Source organism: Selaginella moellendorffii, unplaced genomic scaffold, assembly GCF_000143415.4.
Source record: "Selaginella moellendorffii unplaced genomic scaffold, v1.0 SELMOscaffold_13, whole genome shotgun sequence".
NCBI classification, from domain to species: domain Eukaryota; kingdom Viridiplantae; phylum Streptophyta; class Lycopodiopsida; order Selaginellales; family Selaginellaceae; genus Selaginella; species Selaginella moellendorffii.
Window position 1 is genome coordinate 1,497,843 of NW_003314274.1, and position 18,993 is coordinate 1,516,835.

The 18,993-nt window shown below is 50.4% G+C and overlaps 7 protein-coding genes, 1 non-coding gene and 1 pseudogene across 8 annotated transcripts; 4 read left to right on the plus strand and 5 right to left on the minus strand.

The window, feature by feature from the left end:
- Nucleotides 1-629: 629 nt before the first annotated feature.
- LOC112346314 lies at nucleotides 630-5,544 on the minus strand (annotated as a pseudogene).
- On the plus strand, nucleotides 5,541-6,368 carry LOC9645515 (60S ribosomal protein L18a-like protein). The gene is made up of 4 exons (XM_002969714.2): nucleotides 5,541-5,779; nucleotides 5,902-5,974; nucleotides 6,075-6,189; nucleotides 6,239-6,368. Exons 1-4 carry the CDS (start codon nucleotides 5,581-5,583, stop codon nucleotides 6,287-6,289), a joined length of 438 nt encoding a protein of 145 aa, XP_002969760.1. The 5' UTR covers nucleotides 5,541-5,580; the 3' UTR covers nucleotides 6,290-6,368.
- An 88-nt stretch (nucleotides 6,369-6,456) lies between these two features.
- Nucleotides 6,457-7,004, minus strand: LOC9645516 (17.4 kDa class I heat shock protein). Its single transcript, XM_002969970.2, has one exon. It carries the CDS (start codon nucleotides 6,979-6,981, stop codon nucleotides 6,526-6,528), a length of 456 nt encoding a protein of 151 aa, XP_002970016.2. The 5' UTR covers nucleotides 6,982-7,004; the 3' UTR covers nucleotides 6,457-6,525.
- A 387-nt stretch (nucleotides 7,005-7,391) lies between these two features.
- On the minus strand, nucleotides 7,392-8,311 carry LOC9646058. The gene is made up of 2 exons (XM_002969971.2): nucleotides 7,675-8,311; nucleotides 7,392-7,568 (listed from the first exon to the last, which is right to left on the minus strand). The coding sequence occupies exons 1-2, from the start codon at nucleotides 8,254-8,256 to the stop codon at nucleotides 7,539-7,541; spliced, it is 612 nt and encodes a 203-aa protein (XP_002970017.2). The 5' UTR covers nucleotides 8,257-8,311; the 3' UTR covers nucleotides 7,392-7,538.
- On the plus strand, nucleotides 8,245-12,307 carry LOC9646059. The gene is made up of 13 exons (XM_002969715.2): nucleotides 8,245-8,317; nucleotides 8,370-8,882; nucleotides 9,402-9,784; nucleotides 9,838-9,880; nucleotides 9,936-10,008; nucleotides 10,059-10,413; nucleotides 10,480-10,954; nucleotides 11,015-11,352; nucleotides 11,418-11,451; nucleotides 11,506-11,761; nucleotides 11,841-11,873; nucleotides 11,964-11,997; nucleotides 12,062-12,307. The coding sequence occupies exons 3-10, from the start codon at nucleotides 9,776-9,778 to the stop codon at nucleotides 11,577-11,579; spliced, it is 1,401 nt and encodes a 466-aa protein (XP_002969761.2). The 5' UTR covers nucleotides 8,245-8,317; nucleotides 8,370-8,882; nucleotides 9,402-9,775; the 3' UTR covers nucleotides 11,580-11,761; nucleotides 11,841-11,873; nucleotides 11,964-11,997; nucleotides 12,062-12,307.
- A 673-nt stretch (nucleotides 12,308-12,980) lies between these two features.
- Nucleotides 12,981-13,914, plus strand: LOC9645517 (remorin). The gene is made up of 4 exons (XM_002969716.2): nucleotides 12,981-13,176; nucleotides 13,412-13,499; nucleotides 13,560-13,641; nucleotides 13,717-13,914. The coding sequence occupies exons 1-4, from the start codon at nucleotides 12,981-12,983 to the stop codon at nucleotides 13,912-13,914; spliced, it is 564 nt and encodes a 187-aa protein (XP_002969762.2).
- A 45-nt stretch (nucleotides 13,915-13,959) lies between these two features.
- LOC9645518 lies at nucleotides 13,960-16,921 on the minus strand. Its single transcript, XM_024674998.1, has 7 exons — nucleotides 16,776-16,921; nucleotides 15,775-16,674; nucleotides 15,437-15,723; nucleotides 15,086-15,380; nucleotides 14,404-15,025; nucleotides 14,206-14,341; nucleotides 13,960-14,155 (listed from the first exon to the last, which is right to left on the minus strand). Exons 2-6 carry the CDS (start codon nucleotides 16,655-16,657, stop codon nucleotides 14,329-14,331), a joined length of 2,100 nt encoding a protein of 699 aa, XP_024530766.1. The 5' UTR covers nucleotides 16,658-16,674; nucleotides 16,776-16,921; the 3' UTR covers nucleotides 13,960-14,155; nucleotides 14,206-14,328.
- A 1,117-nt stretch (nucleotides 16,922-18,038) lies between these two features.
- Nucleotides 18,039-18,817, plus strand: LOC112346280. Its single transcript, XM_024674885.1, has 3 exons — nucleotides 18,039-18,383; nucleotides 18,502-18,555; nucleotides 18,623-18,817. Exons 1-3 carry the CDS (start codon nucleotides 18,207-18,209, stop codon nucleotides 18,797-18,799), a joined length of 408 nt encoding a protein of 135 aa, XP_024530653.1. The 5' UTR covers nucleotides 18,039-18,206; the 3' UTR covers nucleotides 18,800-18,817.
- TRNAM-CAU lies at nucleotides 18,069-18,142 on the minus strand. The gene has a single exon. It is a non-coding gene; the product is annotated as a tRNA-Met (tRNA).
- Nucleotides 18,818-18,993: the final 176 nt, after the last annotated feature.

Consider the following 18,993-nt stretch of genomic DNA (forward strand, 5'->3'; position numbering starts at 1 on the left):
AGACTTGTGCCTCTTGCTTCACATCGTCAGCCATCTCCTTTCTGCGCTTTCACCGGCAAAATGTTGCTTCTCGTGAAAAACACTTCATTACATAAAAACCACTGTTTGTTTTGCCTTTTGTATAGCTTGACCGATAGCAGCAACCGGTTTCAGTTCACGACCCATGACTTTTTTGAAGTCGACTGGATCACATATTGCTGCTTTTGAGTCTGCACCACGGTCTTCGACTTTCAAAAACCCTCTTCCGTTGAAAACTTGAAAATGAACAGGCAGAATGCACAAACGCCAAAACCGGCTGCGTTGGAAGTCATCTGCAGTTGAAGGCGGACCAGGAAACTGGACGTTGCCAATCTTTACTGGATAGAGCTGGCCTGTCGCAGCATCCTCCTCTTCAACAATAGGACAATGAACAGGGTTGCCACAGCAGTCGACTGCATAGTGAGGAGCATTGTGATGCTGCTCTGTGGATGCAGAAATTGCCAATGCCTCACCTAACGATCAAAGATTTCGTTTGGCTGCCCTTGATCTGGCTTCGGATTTTTCCCACATCTGAGGCGTCCACATTGGAGAGGAAAGAAAAGATCGAACAAGCAAAAACAGGGCCGAAGTTTAGGCGACATTATCTCATATGCGTGTATGAATATAATAATCATTAAAGTGAGGTGGACAAATCAGCATGGCCTCATTTTCAATGCCATTTTCACGGCTGTGAAATGGAGATTTGGACCCTGATATATTAACCCTATGTTGCCTTATACGCCTCTGAATGCCTGGCCTTCCCGAGAGTGGGTCAAGTTTGAGCAGCAAAACAAACTCTTCATCCGCGAAGAGTTTAGTACTTCGTGATAAAAAACACCGGCCATGGGTTCAACACCGCGCCTGGTTCTTTCAGCACCTGGACGCAACAGATGAAGGATATAAGCTTCGGCAATGCTTTCGCTCCTGTAGCTTGACGGATGGAGAGCTTCTCGTCGCAAATCCTTGCACAAGCCGCGATCTCTTGTAGGCTCTTGGAGGGGGAGGCGGAGGAACTTACGGAGTTGTTGTCTAGGCAACGCATCGGCTCTTCCCAGCTGTCTCGAATTCGATCATCGGGCAGTACAGCTTCAGTGCCCAAGCTATCGAGAATTACTCGTGAAGTACTCGCGGCTCAGTCCCAGTCACCTCGACGCTGACTGGGGACACCTTCTCTCTAGAACACTGACAGTCTTCTATCTTGTTCCAAACAAATCGGTCGTGTTTGCCAACCATAGCTTGTCCCCGCTTGTGACTTACGCCCAGTAGCAGCCGGGGCTCAAAATCACTGCAAGCTTCCTTCGTACCATCTCCAGTTCCAGTGCCAAGGCCGGCCGAATTGCTACAGCCTCAGCACTGCCAACACCTCCATCGGCACGGTTGGAGTCCCTCTCGTCGCAGCCTCGCGCCTCATCCCCAGGAGCGTCGTTTAGGCTCTCCAGCAAAAGCCGCCTCTACACTCATGGAAATCCAAGACAGATATCCCCGAGTCGTGATCACCAGCATTATTGCGTTTGCTGCGCGACTAAAGCCTCGAATTCCTTGCCGACGTTCTCCAGCCGATTTCGACAAGCTCGCCGAGGCACCGTGGCACGTAATCCAGGTGGTGATCGGGAGCGATGGTTCCAGCCAATCCGTAAAGAGTGCTGCTGCTCAGAGCCTGACCAACGGTTCTTCACTCCATGCAAAGCATATTAATGGTGATAGAAGTGGATCTTGGATCTTGTTCTACACCGCCATCTTGAATCTTGGTACTCGCTCCTATCAAGTGTAAACATTTGACAATAGCACATAAGGTCCGGCATTGTCTGGATCACGATCAAGGATTGCTTGCCCGACTCTAGTTCCCAGATCCACATCCCTCTGCGTCTTGCAAGCGCTGAGCAGCGTCATCCAGGTCGCCTCTCGCGGCTCAAACGGCATGGTGCGTATGAGCTCCTCGGCATCCGCCAGCCTCCCAGCCTTCCCGAGGAGAAAGATGACACAAGCGTAGTTCTCCAGCGTGAGATGCAAGCCATACTCGTGGCTCAAGTGGAAGAAGCACCGCGCGTCCTCGAGCAACCCCGAGTGGCAGCACGCCGCCAGAGCGCTCGAGATGGTGGCGTCGTCAGGGACCACTCCATCGAGATGCAAGCGCGAGAAGATGTAGAGCGCCTCGTCGCCATGCCCGCTCTCGGCGTAGACCGCCACCATCGTGTTCCAGGAGATGATGTTCCGCTGCTCCATCGTCTCAAACACCTCCCGCGCGAGATCCAGGCTCCCGCACTTCCCATACATGTTGATGAGCGCGCTGGACAGGATCACGTCGAGCTTGAATCCATTGTCGTGGATCACCGAGTGGATGATCCTGGCCTCGGCCATGGACGGATCCGCGGAGCAAGCATCGATGAGGCTGCCGATCGTCTGCTGGTGTGGAAACTGCCCCTCGAGATCCATGAGCTTGAACAGCCGCATCGCCTCCTTGCCATGCCCGTGCTGGGCATTTGCTGCGATTATCGCGGACCAGCTCACAGCGTTCCGGATCGGCATCTCAGAGAAGAGCCGCCGCGCCTCCTCAAGATCACCACTCTGCGCAAGCGCAGTGACCATCCCAGTCCAGACCACAACGTCGCGGCTGGCGGATCGATCGAAAACTCTCCTCGCGCTGGTGATATCCCCGCTCTGGGCATAAGCTCCAATCATAGCGCTCAGCGCCACTACGTCACCCGGCGGCGCCGCGCGGTACACCGCCTCAGCGTCACTCGCCCTCCCGAGCTTGCCATACATGATGATCAGCGCGGTCTGGACGATCACGTCGCCATCGTCGCCGCGAGCGACAGCCCTGCTGTGCGTGAGCTCCCCTCTCGCGAGATCGCCCAAGTTTCCATAGGCATCGAGGATGCTCGCGATGGTGTAGTGATTGATCGCGACGCCCTCTTGATCCATGCGCTGGAAGAGCTCCGCGGCCTCGCGGTCGCGGGCGTTTAGAACGTAGGCGGCGATCATCGCGTTCCAGGAGACGAGGTTGCGGCCTGGCATCTTGGAGAAGAGCTCCAGCGCGAGTTCCAGATGCCCATTCTGGGAAAATGCAGCGATCATCGTTGTCCAGGAGACCACATCCCTTTGCGGGGCAAGCATGAAGAGATTGCCAGCGTCGCGGACGCGATCATTGTGGATGTAGGCGGCCATCATGATGTTCCAGGAGAAGACGTTCGGGTATGGGATGCCATCGAAGATCTTGCGCGCGTCGGCGATGGCGCCGCAGTTGCCATACATCTCGATGAGGAGATTGCGGAGGTATCGGCTGTGGCGCTGGGAGCTGGCGAGGATCTGCGAGTGCGTTTCCCTGCCACGGACCAAATCCCGGGTTTTCGAGCAAGAACGTAGCACTCTCGCGAATTCGTCTTGCTGGGCGAGATCGTCGTCGATCGGCGATGGCGGTGATCGTGGCGCTGGAGCTGCTGCTGCCACTGCTGGATTGAGAGAAAACTTCTCGAGCATCGCCGTCGCCATCCTCGAGGAACTTCTCATCCAGATTCATAGCAACACTTCCACTTCCTTGACGCTTGGAGTAGAAGAGTGATCATCCCCGTTAGAAGTTCTTCCAAGCTTCTTGGAAGAACAAATGCTAGAGAGGAGCACGTAAGGCGCTGGATTCCCTGGATCGAGCCTAAACACATTGTCCGCGGCAACCGTGCCCCTCTCTCGATCGCCATGGAGCTTGCAAGCTCCCAGCAGCGTCATCCAGCACAGAGAATCCGGCTCAAACGGCATGAGCCCGATCAGATCCTCCGCCTCTTGCAGCCACCCGGCCCGGCCGAGGATATCGATGACGCAAACGAAGTGATCCAGCTCCAGCAACCCGCGGTAGTCGATCAAGATCGAGACCAAGTACCCGGCAGCTCCTCCTCGCGCCAGCCCCGTGTGGCTAAACGCCGTGAGCGTGTTGATGAGCGTCACCCCGCTCGGCTCCTCGCCCTGGAGATGCATCATCTGGAAGAACCGCAGCGCCGCGGAGCCGAGGCCGAAGCTCGCGTGGATCGCGATGATCGAGTTCCAGGTGACTTCGCTCTTCACCGGCATGGCGTGGAAGATCTCGGCTGCTCGTCCCAGGCAGCCACAGTTTGCGTACAAGTTGACGAGCGCGGTGGCGAGCACGACGTCGTCCGCGTAGCCAGCGGTGGCGGCGAGGCCGTGGATGATCTTGCCCTGAGCGAGCGCCAGATTGCCAGCGCATGCATCCAGCGCGGCCACGAAGGTGATCAGGTTTGGAGCCGCGCCTTCTAAGTTCATGATCGCGTAGAGCATGAACGCCTCTCGAGTGTTGGAGTTGTGGACGTAGCCGGAGATGAGCGCGTTCCAAGTCACGGTGTTCCTCTCGTCCATCCCCGCGAAGACGATCCAGGCCTCCTCCATGCTGCTGCAGTTGCCATACATGTTGATCAAAGCGGTCGCCACCACGACGTGAGAGACGAGCCTGTTCTTGCTCGAGATGCTCGAGTGGACGATTCTGCCTTGAGTGACCTTGGCTGTGCTGCCGCAGACGGTGAGCAGCGCGATGATCGTCACGTCGTTCGGCTCCATCCCTTCCACATCCATCAGCCCCAGCATCGCCACTGCTCGATCGCACTCCCCCGCTTCGGAGTAGGCCGTGATCATCGCGTTCCAGGACACCAAGTTCCGCTTTGGCATCGTGTCAAACGCCACCTTTGCTTGCTGCAAATGCCCAGTCCTAGAAAACGCAGTGATCATCGCGTTCCAAGACACCACATCGCGCACCGGCATTGTCTGGAAGATCTTTCTCGCCTTTTCGATTTTTCCAGCGTCGGCGTACGATGCGATCATTGTGTTCCACGATGCCACATCCTTGTCTGGGATCTTGGCAAAGATCTCTTCCGCGTGATCAAAATCTCCAGCCTGGGCATATGCCACGAGCATGATGTTCCAGGACACTGCGTTTGGATCGATGATCTTATCAAACATCTCGCGCGCTTCGATCAAACGCCCGTAGTGAACGAGCGCCGCCGTGATCGTGTTCCAGCTCACCACTGTTCGCTGCGGCATCTTGTCGAACAAAACCTTCGCTTCGTCAAGCTGCCCATACGCGGCATATGCTGCGAGAATGGTGTTCCACGACACCACGTCTTTCAACGGCATCCGGTCGAACACGTCGCGGGCGTCCTCGATCCGACGGCTGTGTGCGTACGCGGCCATCATGATGTTCCACGAGAAGACGTTCTTGGAGGGGATCGAATCGAAGACGCGACGCGCCTCGTCCGGGCTGCCGCATTTGCCATACATCTCCATGGCGAGATTCTGGAGAAATTTGTTCTGGCGATGCTCGGTGGCGATTATCCTTCGATGGATCCGTCGTCCTGTCGAGAGATCCTGGGAGCGCGCGCACGATCGCAGGAGCGCTGCATAGAACGCCGGCGAATTCTTCTCGTCGGCGGTGGAAGTTCTCAACTCCATTCGAGAAATCCCTTCCCTCCATGCGAGAAATTCCAAGATGCCCCAAATCCATGCAAAGAAAAGACCTAATCCCCTGTTCTTTTGAATTAGGGTTCTAGGGAAGGAAGCGAGAGAATGACCGCGTCAGGGCCGAAGAACGAGGAAGGCGGCGAGCAGCGCCATCTGCAAGGAGGCACGCAGCTGGGAGTTCCAGCTTACTATGGCACATTTCAGGGAAATCCCAGCTTCCCGCAGCCAGTACACCCTAGTCAGTACGAGCAGCAGCAGCAGCAGCAGCAGCAGGAATATCACCCGGGCTACGTTTCTTCTCAAGGTACCTCTTGATCGATTCATCTCTTTGAGCTCAATCGCGCTCTAGATCTAGATATTTCGTCCTGGACAAAGGATCTCTAAAGAAATCTCTCTTTTTTTTTCGGTTCTTTGCTTGTGTAACAGGATACGAGAGAATCGATCACTATCAGCATCACGATAGGCTTCCGTGTTGCGGGCTTGGAATTGGATGGTGTCTGTAAGTCTTCGGCTCGCTCTGTTTTTTTTTTTTTCTCTTTCCTTGCTTGAAACTTCTTTCGATATGATGTTTGAATCGCTCACACTGTTTTGGCTTGTAGTTTCATCCTTGGCTTTTTGACGCTTTCGCTTCCCTGGTTCGTGGGGGCTTTCATTTTCTTTTGCATCAAGACGGACGCGAGAGAACACGTCGGGCTTGCAGCGTGTGCCATTGCAGTAAGTCTTTCTGGTGTTCACGCATTCACTGATTTACTCCGCAAAACAGGCACTCATGGCTCTCCTCGTCGGTGGCAGCAAAGGGATCCATATGTGGTAGACGTAAGAGGCACGCACGCACGCTACGCATGTAAATAAGCTAAGTCATTTGCGAATCTAAACATACTTTTCTTCGGAAACTCGAGCTCGTCGAGATTTTCAAACGTTAACAGTGGCGCGGAAAGTCCCCCGACGATAGACATGATCTACAGTGTGAGACGAAGCGACTGACGGGAAAACCAGACTTTATTCCAGATGAGATATGCTACAAGAGAAAACTCTACGGTGGCGACCATCTCAAGCAAGTCTGTCCAGACCCCCGGCTTCGATCTTTGGAACCGTGACAAGGAGAACTTCGTCCGAGTACTCCACCCGGGTCGCCTCTGGCGAGGTCGTGGGTGGGAGCCGAAACCTCCAGCAGTCGACCTGATTCTCGTCGGAAGAAGAAGATAGCAGCCCGACCACCACTTTGACAGCTCCAGGGACGATCTCGAGAACTTGGACCCGGACATCCTCCGCCGCCAGGCCCGAGTGCTGGATCGCAAACATGTAACACTCCGGAGTCTCGTGGACCTCGACGTCCTTGTCCGATCGAAAGGGGAGCTGGAGAACTTTGGCAAACAGGTGTGGCATCCGCTTGAGTGGCTTGCTGCTCGTCACGGTGGATGGAACGGCGCTGGCGGCGGCCTCGATATCATAGACGACGACCATCGTTTGCCTCCTGTTTAGCGGATGTACCTTAGCTACTGTCATAGCTCTGGAGAAATTTTTTTCTTTCCTTGATCACTGTGATCCTTTCTTCCTTTCTTTTGGTATGAGAATCGAGAGAGGGAGAAGCCTTTTTCTTCTAGGTACCTTTTAACGCTGGAAAGCTTTCTCTTGGCTTCCTCTGTCTTTCAAAGAGCCTGCTTATAAACATAACCAAGGAAGGAATGAAAGCTTGGAGGAATGGAGGAGAGGAATGGCGATGTGGGCGATTGCGAGGGGCGCGACCCACGTCTCCAAATGCCCGTGACTGACGACCCAAGAAAGCGCAAACTCGATCGGGACCCCCAAAGTAGCCCTAGTTGGCTGAGAATCTTTTTTAGGGAAGAATGAGAGGAGGGAATTCTCTACGGTGGTTGCAAGCGGTTAGGCTATGGCTGCCAGAAAGGACATATAAATCTTGTAACTAGCAGTAGATTTTAGCGGATGAAATGGATAGATGATAGAATTTCCAGAGATAAGAGTGGGCTATAAACAGCGATGGGATCGGCGGCTTTGGGATCATCAAGTCAAACGGCTAATCATCTGAAAGTTGGAAGAAATTTTCATTCCTTGCGAGCTGCTCCACCAACCTCCTGGAAAAAACCACCGGATCAAACAATCCCCACATGAAAGAATTCGCATTGTATTTAGCTACGCATCGCATCGATCAAAAGAAAAACGAGGAAGGAGCTAGAAAACCTGTGAGATTGGCCTCTTCCCCAAGCGCTTGATCTCCTTGTCCATGTTTCCAGTGAGCATCAATCCAAACATCTTGCAATCGCACATAAACGACCAGAGCGGGTGCCCAAATGTGGCCGGCGTGTTGCCCTCCACGAAGAAATGGCTGTACCACGCCATTCCATAGCCCACCACTGGCACCAGGAAGAAGAGCCACCACTTAATCAGCAGCGCGCCCACCAGCAGGATCGTCGCGCAGCTCGTGCCCAAGAAATGCAATCGCCGCGTCGTCGGCTTGGAGTGCTGATTCATGTAAAAGGGCCAGAACTCTTCGAAGCTCCGGAAGTGCATCATCGATTTCGCCAATCCTCGACGCAAATTCTCCACCTGGGCAGCTGATCCCCACCGATTCCCGACTTGGGCTGCGATCAATTCCTCGCCAGGAGCCCTACTTCGACAGCGAGAACGCGCGCCACCACCATCGCCATAGCTTCCCCATGAAACCAAAGGAGAGCCGTTGATTGCCTGCCACGTATGCGACAGCTCTGAGCCGTTGGATGGCGTAGCGGGAAGTGTCTCAGGTTCGATTCCGGCCGCGGGCATTCCATTTTGCGGGAAGGGGCTGCCATGGCGGCTGCGTTGTCGGCGTGAGAGGACCGACCAGGTATTGTTCTAGGCGAGAATTTCTCGAAATCGCGCTCACGATTTCTCTCCAGATCGCGCGCGTTGCATTCTCGCGGCGCCACGATGGCGATCGGTGGTGGAAAGATCCGGCATTAGGGTTTATCAAGCGCGACGCTGTTCTTGCTGGATGGCGAGTAGATTCCAGGCGCTGGCGATGCTGTCCAGGGTGTGCTGCCTGCCGCGGGCACGAATCGGTCGCAGGTTTACTCACAGCAGCGCAGCTGGGGCGTTCCAGATTATCAGCAGGAGGGGCAATCACTTTTGGTCGAGTTCTTCCGAGGATAGTGGGATAGATGTGGAGGCGGAGGCTAGCAGCACCAGCAGCGCTAGCACTAGCAGTCGCAAGTTGCCGCTGGTGGACGAGAAGAAGATCACACAGGCGGCCCCCGACTGGCTTCCACTTGTTCCTGGGAGTTCTTACTGGGTACCATCGGAGGAGGAGAAGGTGAAGCCCGTCACTGTGAAGCTGCTCAACTTGAGCGACGGGAAGATCACGGCGTGCATCTCGCCTTGCGGCTGGCCAGCCTTTTCGGAGGACGAAGATTGTAAGTTCTTTCTCTTTGCTTTGTTCTTCCTTTGTTCTTGATGTGTTCGTGGTTTTATATGGTTTCTATGCCTTGTTCTCGTACTCTACATTGTGGTCGCATCTTTCCCTTGCTAGTTTTTCTTCAAGTTTTGATCGTTTCCTTCGGTTCTAGTCTTTAATTCTTGGTTTTTTTCTGTGTTCTTGGTGGTGTTTGGTTTTGTATGCGCAGTTTTCGTGGTGTCTCATGCGTTCTTTCCTTGATTTTTTTAAATTTTTTTTTCAGTTTAAGTGTTGATCGTTATTCTTGGTTTGATGCTTGGTTTGGTTGTGTGTTCTTTTGTGGCATGAAACCATTGCCTCGTACTTCTTTTGTGTGACTCCGAGAGGGAATATTTGTCGTCGATTTTGTGTAAGATTGCTGCGAAGATTTTCTTCCTGTGACACGACCGGTGTTTTTGTGGTGTCGATTTTGTGTACGATTGCTGCGAAGATTTTCTTCCTGTACTGACACGGCCGATGTTTCTTTTTCTTCCTGCAGTCACGGATGTGTCTGAGGACGAAGATGACGATGATTAAATCATACGAGCTGCTTAGCTTGCTCAAGAGCTTGCGAGCTTGCGAGAAACAAAGCAAAGGGAAAAAGAACCACTGACTGGGGCCAAACGAGCTGGAAATGCTCACTCTGTGCGTAAACGCTGGGAATGTAAAATTTATTCTAGCAAAACGATAGAATAAGCCTTCGATCAACGGTTGGGATTTTCGATCCGTATTAACGGTGTCGATCCACGGGGAAGAGAATATTCGCATAGCGCCAACATTTTCCCTCTCTTTTCTTTTGTTTGAACCACCACTCATCAGAGGGCTTTGCAGAGCTAGGGTTTTGCGGGAAGGAGGCGTTGCTCGATCGATCGAATGGACGAGGTAAGCGCCGCACGGCGATCTAGAGTTGCGCACTCACGATGCTTTGATTCTAGAATGTGGCGCCTCTCGCAGTGAATCCTCGAGCTGCGCACCCTGGTATGCGTATTATTTGAACGGGTTTCTGATGATCACTTGTGTTTCATGGATGTAGTGCCAAAGAATGTGTTTAAGCGTCTATACAGTGGATTCAAGGGAGGGGATCCGAAGATCCGCAAGCATGGGAGGTAAAAATGCCATTTTTCTTCTTTTAGCTGATGATTAAGTTGTCATGCAGTACGAAAGAGGAGGAGATTGATAAAACCCCGTTGAAAGCCACCAGAGGACGCCAAGTTTCATCCAAGTTCTCTGGGGTTTTGTTGTCCAGATCCACCAAGAAGTACGACAGCCAGAGACAATGCTTGGCGAAGAAGTTCTCATTTAAGACGCCGTCTACGAACCAGCAGTTTGTGACGTCCGAGAGAGGGGCTGAGAGCAAACCGTCGGTGAAAACTCCCGCTTCCGTTAGACTTGCGAGATCCAAGCTCGAGTCCGCAAAGTACTGGTTGTCGCTGGTGAGTGTTGCGGAGAAAGCAGGAAAGCACGCCGTCTCGGTGGGGCTTTTCCGCCTTGCTACCGACTGTGGAGCAAAGGTATTGATTAATTTGTGTCAGATTTCTTTTCTCCTGGCATGATCCCTTTCTCTCATGTGTGTGCAGCCGATAGCTGACATCCAAAAAGGCCTTGCGTCCTATACTGCTCGATACAATCTCAACTCGACTCCCGCAGACAGCCACCTGGAAGTTTCAACTTCTCTTAAAGTCGAGGAACATGTCCCGGACGTGCAGTCGGATAGTCAGCATCCTGCAATCAATACTGACGCTGACGAAGGCAAAGCTGTTAAAGAAGTCAAGGCTATGGAGAATGTCGGTGACGAAGAGTGCTCACGGGTTTCTGTCATTGACAAGCTTAATCCAGAAGACGATGCTACCTCTGAGGTCATCAACGGCGTCATTCACACTACTGATGCCCATGAAACTGGTGCCACCAGTAAGTTGGACGCGCAGAAATCGCCACCAAAGCCTTCGGCTGAAGTTATTGCTCCTCGACGTACCCCTCGCCGTGCATGCGCTATACGCGCGATTCAGAGGATTGAAGAAAGCAACAAGAAGCAACCTCGACGAAAGCAGTCAGGTACCTGGATCTGGAAAGTTCTACCATAGTTCTTTCTAATTCTATGTGTGTTCCGTCCAGAGTCGAAGGCTGGCGAAACCTCGAACGAAGCTCCTGAGTTGGATGTCGAGAAAATGGACGTGGATGCCCTGATGGAGGAGGTAGTCTCGTGCATGATGACAGGTTCGGGCAACCAGGAAGTGCTGAGTACTTCCAAGCCCCGTCTGCGTTCGAGCTGTAAGAAGCAAGCGAAAGTACCTGCTCGATGCGCAATCTCGCCAAATCAAGCACAGGATAAGAAGGCTGGCAACGGGAACAAGGAGTTCCAGGTTGTGAACGAGAGCTCCAAAACCAGCGATCACAACGAAGTTGGAAAAGAAAATGCTCCAAAGGTGACAACGAGTCGAACACTTTTCGAGGTAATGACCTGTGGCATTCCAGTACCAAGACTTTTGAATTGATCTTATGATTTCCTTGTTTACAGACACCGACAAAGAAAAGCATAGCTGTTGAACCAGGTAAGTCTTTTCTTCTTGTTAGCTTTCTCTTCTCACCACTTTGCAACGTGCCAGTGCCAGGAAGTACCGAAACAAGGAAGTCGGCAAGAATCCGGTCAATCGGCAAGTCCGCCGGCAAGTGTGCTTGACAATGTGAGTTTTTCCTAGACTTTACAGTTTCAGCTTGCTATGATCTCTCAACTTTCGAAAGCAAGCTAGCACCAGTTGAAAGATTTGACAGAGAAAGCATATAGTAAATATTTCCTTTACTTGATCGATTTCAAGAGCTGAGAAAAAAGGTGCTTTTGGCGACACTGGAACTTCTTTAAAGGTAAATATCAAGTTTCCTTGTCCCTTTCATTATCTGTAGAAGATAACAGCCAGAGATATTCATACTTTCTGTGTTACAGGCATTTGGGGCGAGAAGCGTAGCTAGTACACAGGTAAGATGGCAAGATCTGTACTATATTCTTTTTCCTTTCGTCTGATAATTATCTGCGAGACTCCGACTGACTGTTCATTATTTTACCCAGATGCGCCACGGAGCTTTTACTTACTCGAAGAAAAGTAAGTGCTCGCTATCTCATCGATAAGCCAGGCTTGTGTGACTGACTAAATGGGACGTGTGTAGCTCGTCTGCTGGGGTCCCAGTTTTGAGGGGCATCGGATGCTTCCATTCCGATATGGATGCTATCTTCGAATCCAGGCTCGCTTTCCTTCTGGAGTCCATTTCGAGAGCTTTGTTTTTAAGTGTTTTCAATGGGCTAAAGCTGGTGCTTTGCTTGGTGTAGCTGTTTAAGTGGGGACGCTTGGAGCCTCCTTTTCTTTTATCAAGTGTTCTTTCTAGCGGTAAATGTGAGAATGAAAGATCTTTGTCACCAGTCTTTGTTTTGCAGCTCTGTTCTTCCTGACAACAACGACACACGCCTTGAATTCGATTTGCAAAACCGGACTCGTTGCGATATCATCCATCCATGCCAGTTTATTTTTTAAAAAAAAATTGCTAACGAAGAAAATTATGGCTCGAATAGAAAAAACCATGAGCAAAAGCCAGCTGGCAGGGGCCCTCCACGTGGCCCGCCGAGTGAATCCACCACGGCCACGTCTCGAGATTATAATAATAGCCTTGATCAAGCAAATCACCTGTACGACATCCCGTCAATCCAGCGGTGACGTGTACGGCGGAACCAAGAGAGAGATTAGCTTGCGTTCGTCTTTCTCTCTCTTTTCTTTCTTTTTTACGAGTTGGTGTTTGGCGAATGGCCCACTCTCGATCCTTTTGAGCGTAGATCTTTTATCACCCCCCTTCCTCTGCGCTTATACACAATCTTCTCCCCTTGGCAACACTCCTAGACGCGCTTCTTCTTTTTCTTCTTCTTCCCAAGGTCGGTATCCTCATCTCCTCATCGCAAATTCCTCGAGAATTCCATCGCAAAAGCCCCCATTTTTCTTGGCTGCTTCTTTGTCTCTATCTGTGTCGTCGAGAAATTAAGCTGTGGCTGTTCTTGGCTGTAGAGAGAGCGAGCGAGCGAGCTCCATCGTAGAAGAGAATGACGGAACAAGCGCCACCGGCTCCAGTCACTCACGCTCCAGTGGCTCCAGTCACTCACGCTCCAGTCGACAAGAATGTCACTGCCGAGACGGCCAGTCCCACGTCGGTGATTGGAACAAATGTGAAGAGCCCCCCTTCTCCAGGACACGCTCCTGCCGACGCCAACCACGCTCATGCGGCTACCACCCATCCTGGTAACGAGAATTCTCGCTGTGCCCCCTGTTTCTCTTCCTGACCCTGTGAGTTCTCCCCAATTTCTTCTCTGCAGAGGCTGCTCATGTGAAGGCTGCTCCAGGAAGTCCCCCTTCCAGCAAGAATTCCCTCTCGTCTTCGTTGAGGACTGATGGAGGCGGATCAATGGATCGAGGTACGAAGTTTTGGTTGCCGGGTTCACGAGTCTCCAGCGGACCGTTTACTCTCTCGCTGTAGATTCCGCTCTTGCCAAGGTCCAACACGAGAGGACAATGTCGAACATCAAGGCCTGGGAAGAGAGTCGCAAAGCGAAAGCCACCAACAGGTAAGTAACGTTTTGAGAGGTTCTTGCTGGTTCTTACCTTTGTTCTTTGTTGGCAAACAGGTGCGCCGCGGTGATTGCAAAGATCGGTGCCTGGGAGGCCTCGCAGAAGGCTGGAGCTGAAGCAAAGTTGAAGCAGGCTGAGGTGAGCAGAAACAATTTTAATTAGCAAACTTTTAGCTTGAAAAATTAAATATTAACATGTCTCAAACCTGTGCAGGAGAAACTCGAGAAGAAGAGAGCCGCACTCGTCGAAAAAATGCGTAATCAAATTGCAGCCGCTCACAAGATGGCCGAAGAGAGACGAGCTCTCGCGCACGCGCAGGAAGGCGAGGAGATGTTCAAAATCGAAGAAACTTCAGCAAAGTACAGAGCTCAAAACAAGAAGCCTGGAGGATTCCTGTGCTTCAAGGCCTGAAAGTATATGTGATCCCATACATATGCTACGACGAACGACAGATGGTTTGCTGTGATCCTGTTTGGCTTGAGGATCTTTGCTTTGGTTGCTGTAAATTATTCGATTAATATGAAAACCAAAACAATTGTACCTGGGTGGAGAATCATTTTACAATAACTGTTACAAAGCTTTGTCTCTCGCAAGCAAAAGACACAGACTTTACTGTGTTCACAGACCCCGCAAGTGCATTGAAAGTAAAACACTGCACAAAGACGATAAGCGGTTCAACGATAAATCCCACAGTTTTCTCACCTGCAGGAAATGCGGAAAAAGTTCCGCTTGAACTGTCTGTCTCGCATTACGTTTTAGATGCACACATGTACAAACTGCCCCACACCTGTCACTTCGCTGTTTCCCGTTTTGCTGAAATGCCACTTAACTGAACCACCTGCAACACACACACAAACTCTTTCAAGGCTCGTAGATCAAAAAAAGATTTGAGTTTTTTACCTCCTTCGGGGTCTTTGACTGCGATACCGAGACGATATCAGATTTCCCGTTGAGTGCCGCGACTTCCCTCTCTTAGCAAGCCACTTCTCTTCTCTCTCGAGGCTGGCTTGACAACGAGTTCTTTGGTACCGCCGCTCTTCAATGGTTTCCACTGTCCGGATCACCTGAGACTGCTGGTAGTCATACGGGAGCTTCGTCGAGTTCCATTGCACTAGCTTTTCATGGATCTGTGTATCGGTTTGTCTTGCTTCTGGGTCGGCTGGAAGAAGCACGCCGTTGCCGCTGGCTGAAAACTTGCCAGCATAGAAAGGATCGAAGGCACCAGTCCTCCCATTTTTCTCGTTGAGCCTCCCAGTAATGTCAGAAACTGTCACGGACGATCTGTAAGTCGGCCGATCCATCATAAAGCTACTCCTCATGTTACGTTTACGCTCCAAAGGATCCGCTTCGTCATCCTCGTCGTTTATGTGACAGCTTGACATAGCCGAAACAAGCGACGGTAGAGAATGGACGATCCTGCCAGATCTGGACGAGCTATCTTCAAGTGGAGGACCTCCAAGTTCTTCAGCAAACCATCTCCTCCGACTGCTAGCTGGGCGTGCAGTCGGACTTTCGTCGACATCTGTATAGATCAAAAAAATATTAATTATCATCTCAAGCAACTGTAAGCAAGAATGTTTACCAGTTGGAGAAATGAGCGAAGATTCTGACATGCGGTAAACACGGTCTTTCCATGACCGAATTTCCACATCTTTCATGTGGAGCTTTTTCTCTGCTTCTTTCAGTTCAGCTTCGAGCTCTTTTATTTGCTTTGCCTGCCTTTCCTCGAGAACAATATGCAGCCTTCTGTCGAGTTCCCGAGGGGATATAGCCCAATGTTGATTTTGAGGAGGCGACGAGCCATCGTCAAAAATTTCTATGAAGTCATCCTGCAGGCTTACTGAACTGGAACTGCTAGACACATTTGATGGTTCCCTCTGCACAACACCGCGTTCTTGGTAAATTCACGTCAACAGAAACTAAAAGAACTTACTTCGGCCCCATTTGCCTTCCCAGTACTCAGGTTGAGCTGCATGATCTCCAACTCTGCCGCGAGTTCCGCTTCAAGCACGGCCATGGGATCCGTCTTTGTTTCTACTGTCACCACACTTGTCATGGACTCATCATCGTCATCGTGACAATCATCAGGAATTTCTATCCCAAGTTTCGTGTTTTGCGTGTCTGTTGGTTGCTGTGGAAGCTCCATCTCTCTTTTCTTATACAGAACCATAAAAGTCATAGCAGCGTGTACGCCCATCGCAAACAAGAGCACCTCCTTAGCTGAAAAACCGTCAAGGTGAGCGAGTACAAAGACAAACAAGATCCACAAACCTGAGCTCTCGTAAATGTTTGAACTTCCGTTGAGAGCCTTCCTTTTCCTTGCAGTCGGTAGCATAGCCAGAGAAGCCGGAACCGTATGTATATTTGGAGTCGCAGGCACAGAAGAGTCCCTGCTCTTGCTCCTCCCTCTCGACTTGCGGTCGTATAACTTCTTCGTTCTCGAAGTTGCCAAACTCCCATCCATTGGACCAAACATGTTATGCTTCTGCGCTGCTGCCATGGTAGTCCAGTCCAGGATATTGGGAAGATCATCCAGGCACAGATTTTCTACGTCTTGCTTCGATGTAGTCCAGGAAACATCCCCCAAAGAAGTTCTCACGGTTACGTCCATGTCCACTGTTGAGACATCACCACCATTGGCACCACTTCCCGAGTTCCCTTCCAAAGAAAATCCATTCCTCGCCTGTGCCTCGTTGATCTCGACAGTAGTTCCTTCGAAGTCGTCCGAGTTGAGGCATTTGTCTTGGCATCTGCTCTGAGCTCTTGGCCAAGATGGCCAACCTTTCGTCTTGCTCTTCGACTTCAATCTCGACTCGTGAATCCCCTTTTGGAAGGAAGTAACAAGACTGGCCTCCAGCACGTCCCTCGGGCTGTTTCCACAGCATGATCTCTTCCATCGCTTGTCATCAACGCTCTGTGATCCAACAGCACCGTGCTCTTGAGTGACACTCTTCTCCTCTTCTCCGAGTCTTTCAAAACGGTCCTTCACCCGTAGAGCTTCTTCGCTTAACAAACAGTCGACTTGATCAGGTGGAGACCTGGAAATGTTTTCATCGTCGCTCAGCCGGAGCCTCTTACTCTGATTCGAGAAGGAGGCATTCTGGAGGCACCGTGCAAGATATCCCGATCCTGCCGCCACAACCCAGAGCCACATCTCCACTCCTCGATCATCTGTCACAACGCAATGCAGCTTAGATCCCGCGTTTCACCTCGAAATCTCGAGCGATCAAGCACGCTAGCAGGATCACGCAAAAGGGACCGATCTCACTCACCAGAAAAGGGAATCTCTCGCCTCCGCAGCTCGCATTCCTCATCGACCAGCCGGATCCATGGAAACCCTATTGCCTCCTCGGCGATTCTCCTCCAACCCTAGCGCCCTCCATGGCATTGAAGAACGAAGAAGTCTGCGAAGGAGAGTTTGAAAATATATAGAGTAAAACGTACAAACATACGCTACCGTCCCATCATTCGTCCGGCGGGTTTTGGAGGGAGAAAGCCCGGCCGTCAGAAGCAACCATCCGACGCCTGGGAGCTGGCCACGCGTTTGCAGTATTAAATGTTGACCGTTGGATGTTTCTCTTCGTCATTATTGGAGGGGGTGGCGCATCCAACGGTCATGGTTGCGTTGCAGGCCACCAAACGTACGATATTGGTCACTTTTTGGAACCATGAGATAGTGCTCACAGATGGAAAGGCCAATGATATTTCCACATAAGATAGGAGATCACATCATGGTAGGAGGTTTTCACTAGATAATAATAAATAATCCACCTCTATCCATTCACAATAACTTTGGTAAGTGGGTTATCGTTGATCTAAATTCGACACTGGTCATGAACTTTCTAGCAAGCTCCTCTTTAAGGTTCTATGTTGCTGTTGTGATTGAGATTGCTAAAGGTTGTAAGTTTATCTTGGTCTTTCTTTTCAATCCATCAATGGTCCCTTAAGCATCCATTGATCTTGTTCGTGCTTGTATTTTCTTTTCTTTTGTAAGATGTATCATGTGAACTCCATGGGTTTGATCTTTGTGTAAACTTCTATCAAGTTCCCAGTGTCAAGTTCACCCTTCTCCTAAAAAGTAAACTATGCCACACCTTGAGCTGACAAAGAAAAAAAAATTGGTGAAGAATATATTCTTAATCCCTTGTATCAATTATTTGCTCAATCATCTTTGTAGTGTTTGGTATTTTACAAAGATTGATTTGAAGTCAAGGTATTATTAAATTTGTGTCAAGTTGAAAGATGTTCCAAAAATGCCATTCCAAACAAAGATGGGTTATTACGAGTTTTTAGTGATGCTATTTTTTGTTTAATTTTGCATTGCTAATGAACTTCTAATGGTTACAATGATGAAATCCAAGTGAGGAACCATGTGAACGGTTCTTACTTGCCCATTACTTCTACAACATTATGATTCAAGCTTTCTATAATTCCTCCCAAAGCCCTTTAAGGCTTAATCACCTCAAAAGTTAATTGAAGTGTTGAGTTAGCGTGTAGAATTAGGATCAAACTTGTTATGGGGAGAATTACCCAAATACTTAAATTCTGCAAAAGAATACATGTGTTGGCCCATGCAGGTCTCGAACCTGCGACCCTTGCGTTATGAGCGCGACGCTCTAACCGACTGAGCTAATAGGCCAATCTGCTCAATAGGGTTTGCTCACGAATTCGTTGGACCAAGGAGACCTAGATTGCCATGGCGTATGCCGTGGCAATGGCGTACATTGTCTTGTTCTCCCAACGCATCGTACGGCTACCTAGAAGAAAAGCTTACTGGTGATTGGTATGTAGTTAGTTCAGATTTACCGTCGGCTAGTGGATCCCAAAAGCAAGAGCTTGCCGTGACAAGCCCAGCGCCGTTCTTTTGCATGATCATACAGGTAACTATGGAGGAAGATTTAATAGAAATTTCAATAGGGCAAAGAGGGGACGGAATTTTTACCAATATACTTGAAGGGCTTGTTTAGATTTACGAGCTTGGCCATGCATTTCTCGCAGACTGTGGATGTCCATTGGCCGATCTATAAGAAGATCGCCACTGATCGCATAGAGGTAAGACACACACAAATTTTTTGATGAATTTAATCCAAAGCTTGCCTTGTGATGCATGAATTGGGAGCTTGCGAGCGATTCATCGAGGCATTCCTTGAGGATGTTGTTCACGTCATCGCCATTGAATTTGGGCTGCGACAAGAGCAGATTGATCGATGGATTTGCGGGAGAATTTCTTCACTCACATCGATTGCCGGCTCGCTTGCTTCTGCCGCCGCAGCCGCCATTCTTCCGATCAGCTTGAAATCGCGAAAAAAATTCCAGGAAGAATCGATCAAAGCGCCCTCGATCCTTCTTCCTTCTTCGTCAGATCAACAGAGGCGCTCCAAGGTTTAGGGTATTTAGCGCCACCTGGGAAACTACCTTTTGTGACGTGGAGAATGTTTTGTGAATAAATGCCACGTTGCAAACTACTTTTCTGACGTGTGGAATATACTT

Bases quoted from the DNA above. Each gene is read 5' to 3' on its own strand.
- LOC9645515 (XM_002969714.2), top strand. From the start codon at position 5,581: ATGACCGCGTCAGGGCCGAAGAACGAGGAAGGCGGCGAGCAGCGCCAT. The intron at 5,780-5,901 runs GTACCTCTTGAT...CTTGTGTAACAG, and splicing joins GGGCTACGTTTCTTCTCAAG to GATACGAGAGAATCGATCAC. The intron at 6,190-6,238 runs GTAAGTCTTTCT...TCCGCAAAACAG, and splicing joins TTGCAGCGTGTGCCATTGCA to GCACTCATGGCTCTCCTCGT.
- LOC9646059 (XM_002969715.2), top strand. The intron at 9,881-9,935 runs GTATGCGTATTA...TCATGGATGTAG, and splicing joins TCCTCGAGCTGCGCACCCTG to TGCCAAAGAATGTGTTTAAG. The intron at 11,353-11,417 runs GTAATGACCTGT...CCTTGTTTACAG, and splicing joins CGAGTCGAACACTTTTCGAG to ACACCGACAAAGAAAAGCAT.
- LOC9645518 (XM_024674998.1), bottom strand. From the start codon at position 16,657: ATGTGGCTCTGGGTTGTGGCGGCAGGATCGGGATATCTTGCACGGTGC. The intron at 15,381-15,436 runs GTAAGTTCTTTT...GGTGTTGTGCAG, and splicing joins GGAAGGCAAATGGGGCCGAA to AGGGAACCATCAAATGTGTC. The intron at 15,026-15,085 runs GTAAACATTCTT...TGATCTATACAG, and splicing joins TTCGCTCATTTCTCCAACTG to ATGTCGACGAAAGTCCGACT.
- LOC9645517 (XM_002969716.2), top strand. From the start codon at position 12,981: ATGACGGAACAAGCGCCACCGGCTCCAGTCACTCACGCTCCAGTGGCT. The intron at 13,500-13,559 runs GTAAGTAACGTT...GTTGGCAAACAG, and splicing joins AAAGCGAAAGCCACCAACAG to GTGCGCCGCGGTGATTGCAA. The intron at 13,642-13,716 runs GTGAGCAGAAAC...AAACCTGTGCAG, and splicing joins CAAAGTTGAAGCAGGCTGAG to GAGAAACTCGAGAAGAAGAG.
- LOC9645516 (XM_002969970.2), bottom strand. From the start codon at position 6,981: ATGACAGTAGCTAAGGTACATCCGCTAAACAGGAGGCAAACGATGGTC.
- LOC112346280 (XM_024674885.1), top strand. From the start codon at position 18,207: ATGCCGTGGCAATGGCGTACATTGTCTTGTTCTCCCAACGCATCGTAC. The intron at 18,384-18,501 runs GTAACTATGGAG...CATTTCTCGCAG, and splicing joins TCTTTTGCATGATCATACAG to ACTGTGGATGTCCATTGGCC. The intron at 18,556-18,622 runs GTAAGACACACA...ATGAATTGGGAG, and splicing joins TCGCCACTGATCGCATAGAG to CTTGCGAGCGATTCATCGAG.
- LOC9646058 (XM_002969971.2), bottom strand. From the start codon at position 8,256: ATGCCCGCGGCCGGAATCGAACCTGAGACACTTCCCGCTACGCCATCC. The intron at 7,569-7,674 runs GTTTTCTAGCTC...GGTTTTTTCCAG, and splicing joins GGAAGAGGCCAATCTCACAG to GAGGTTGGTGGAGCAGCTCG.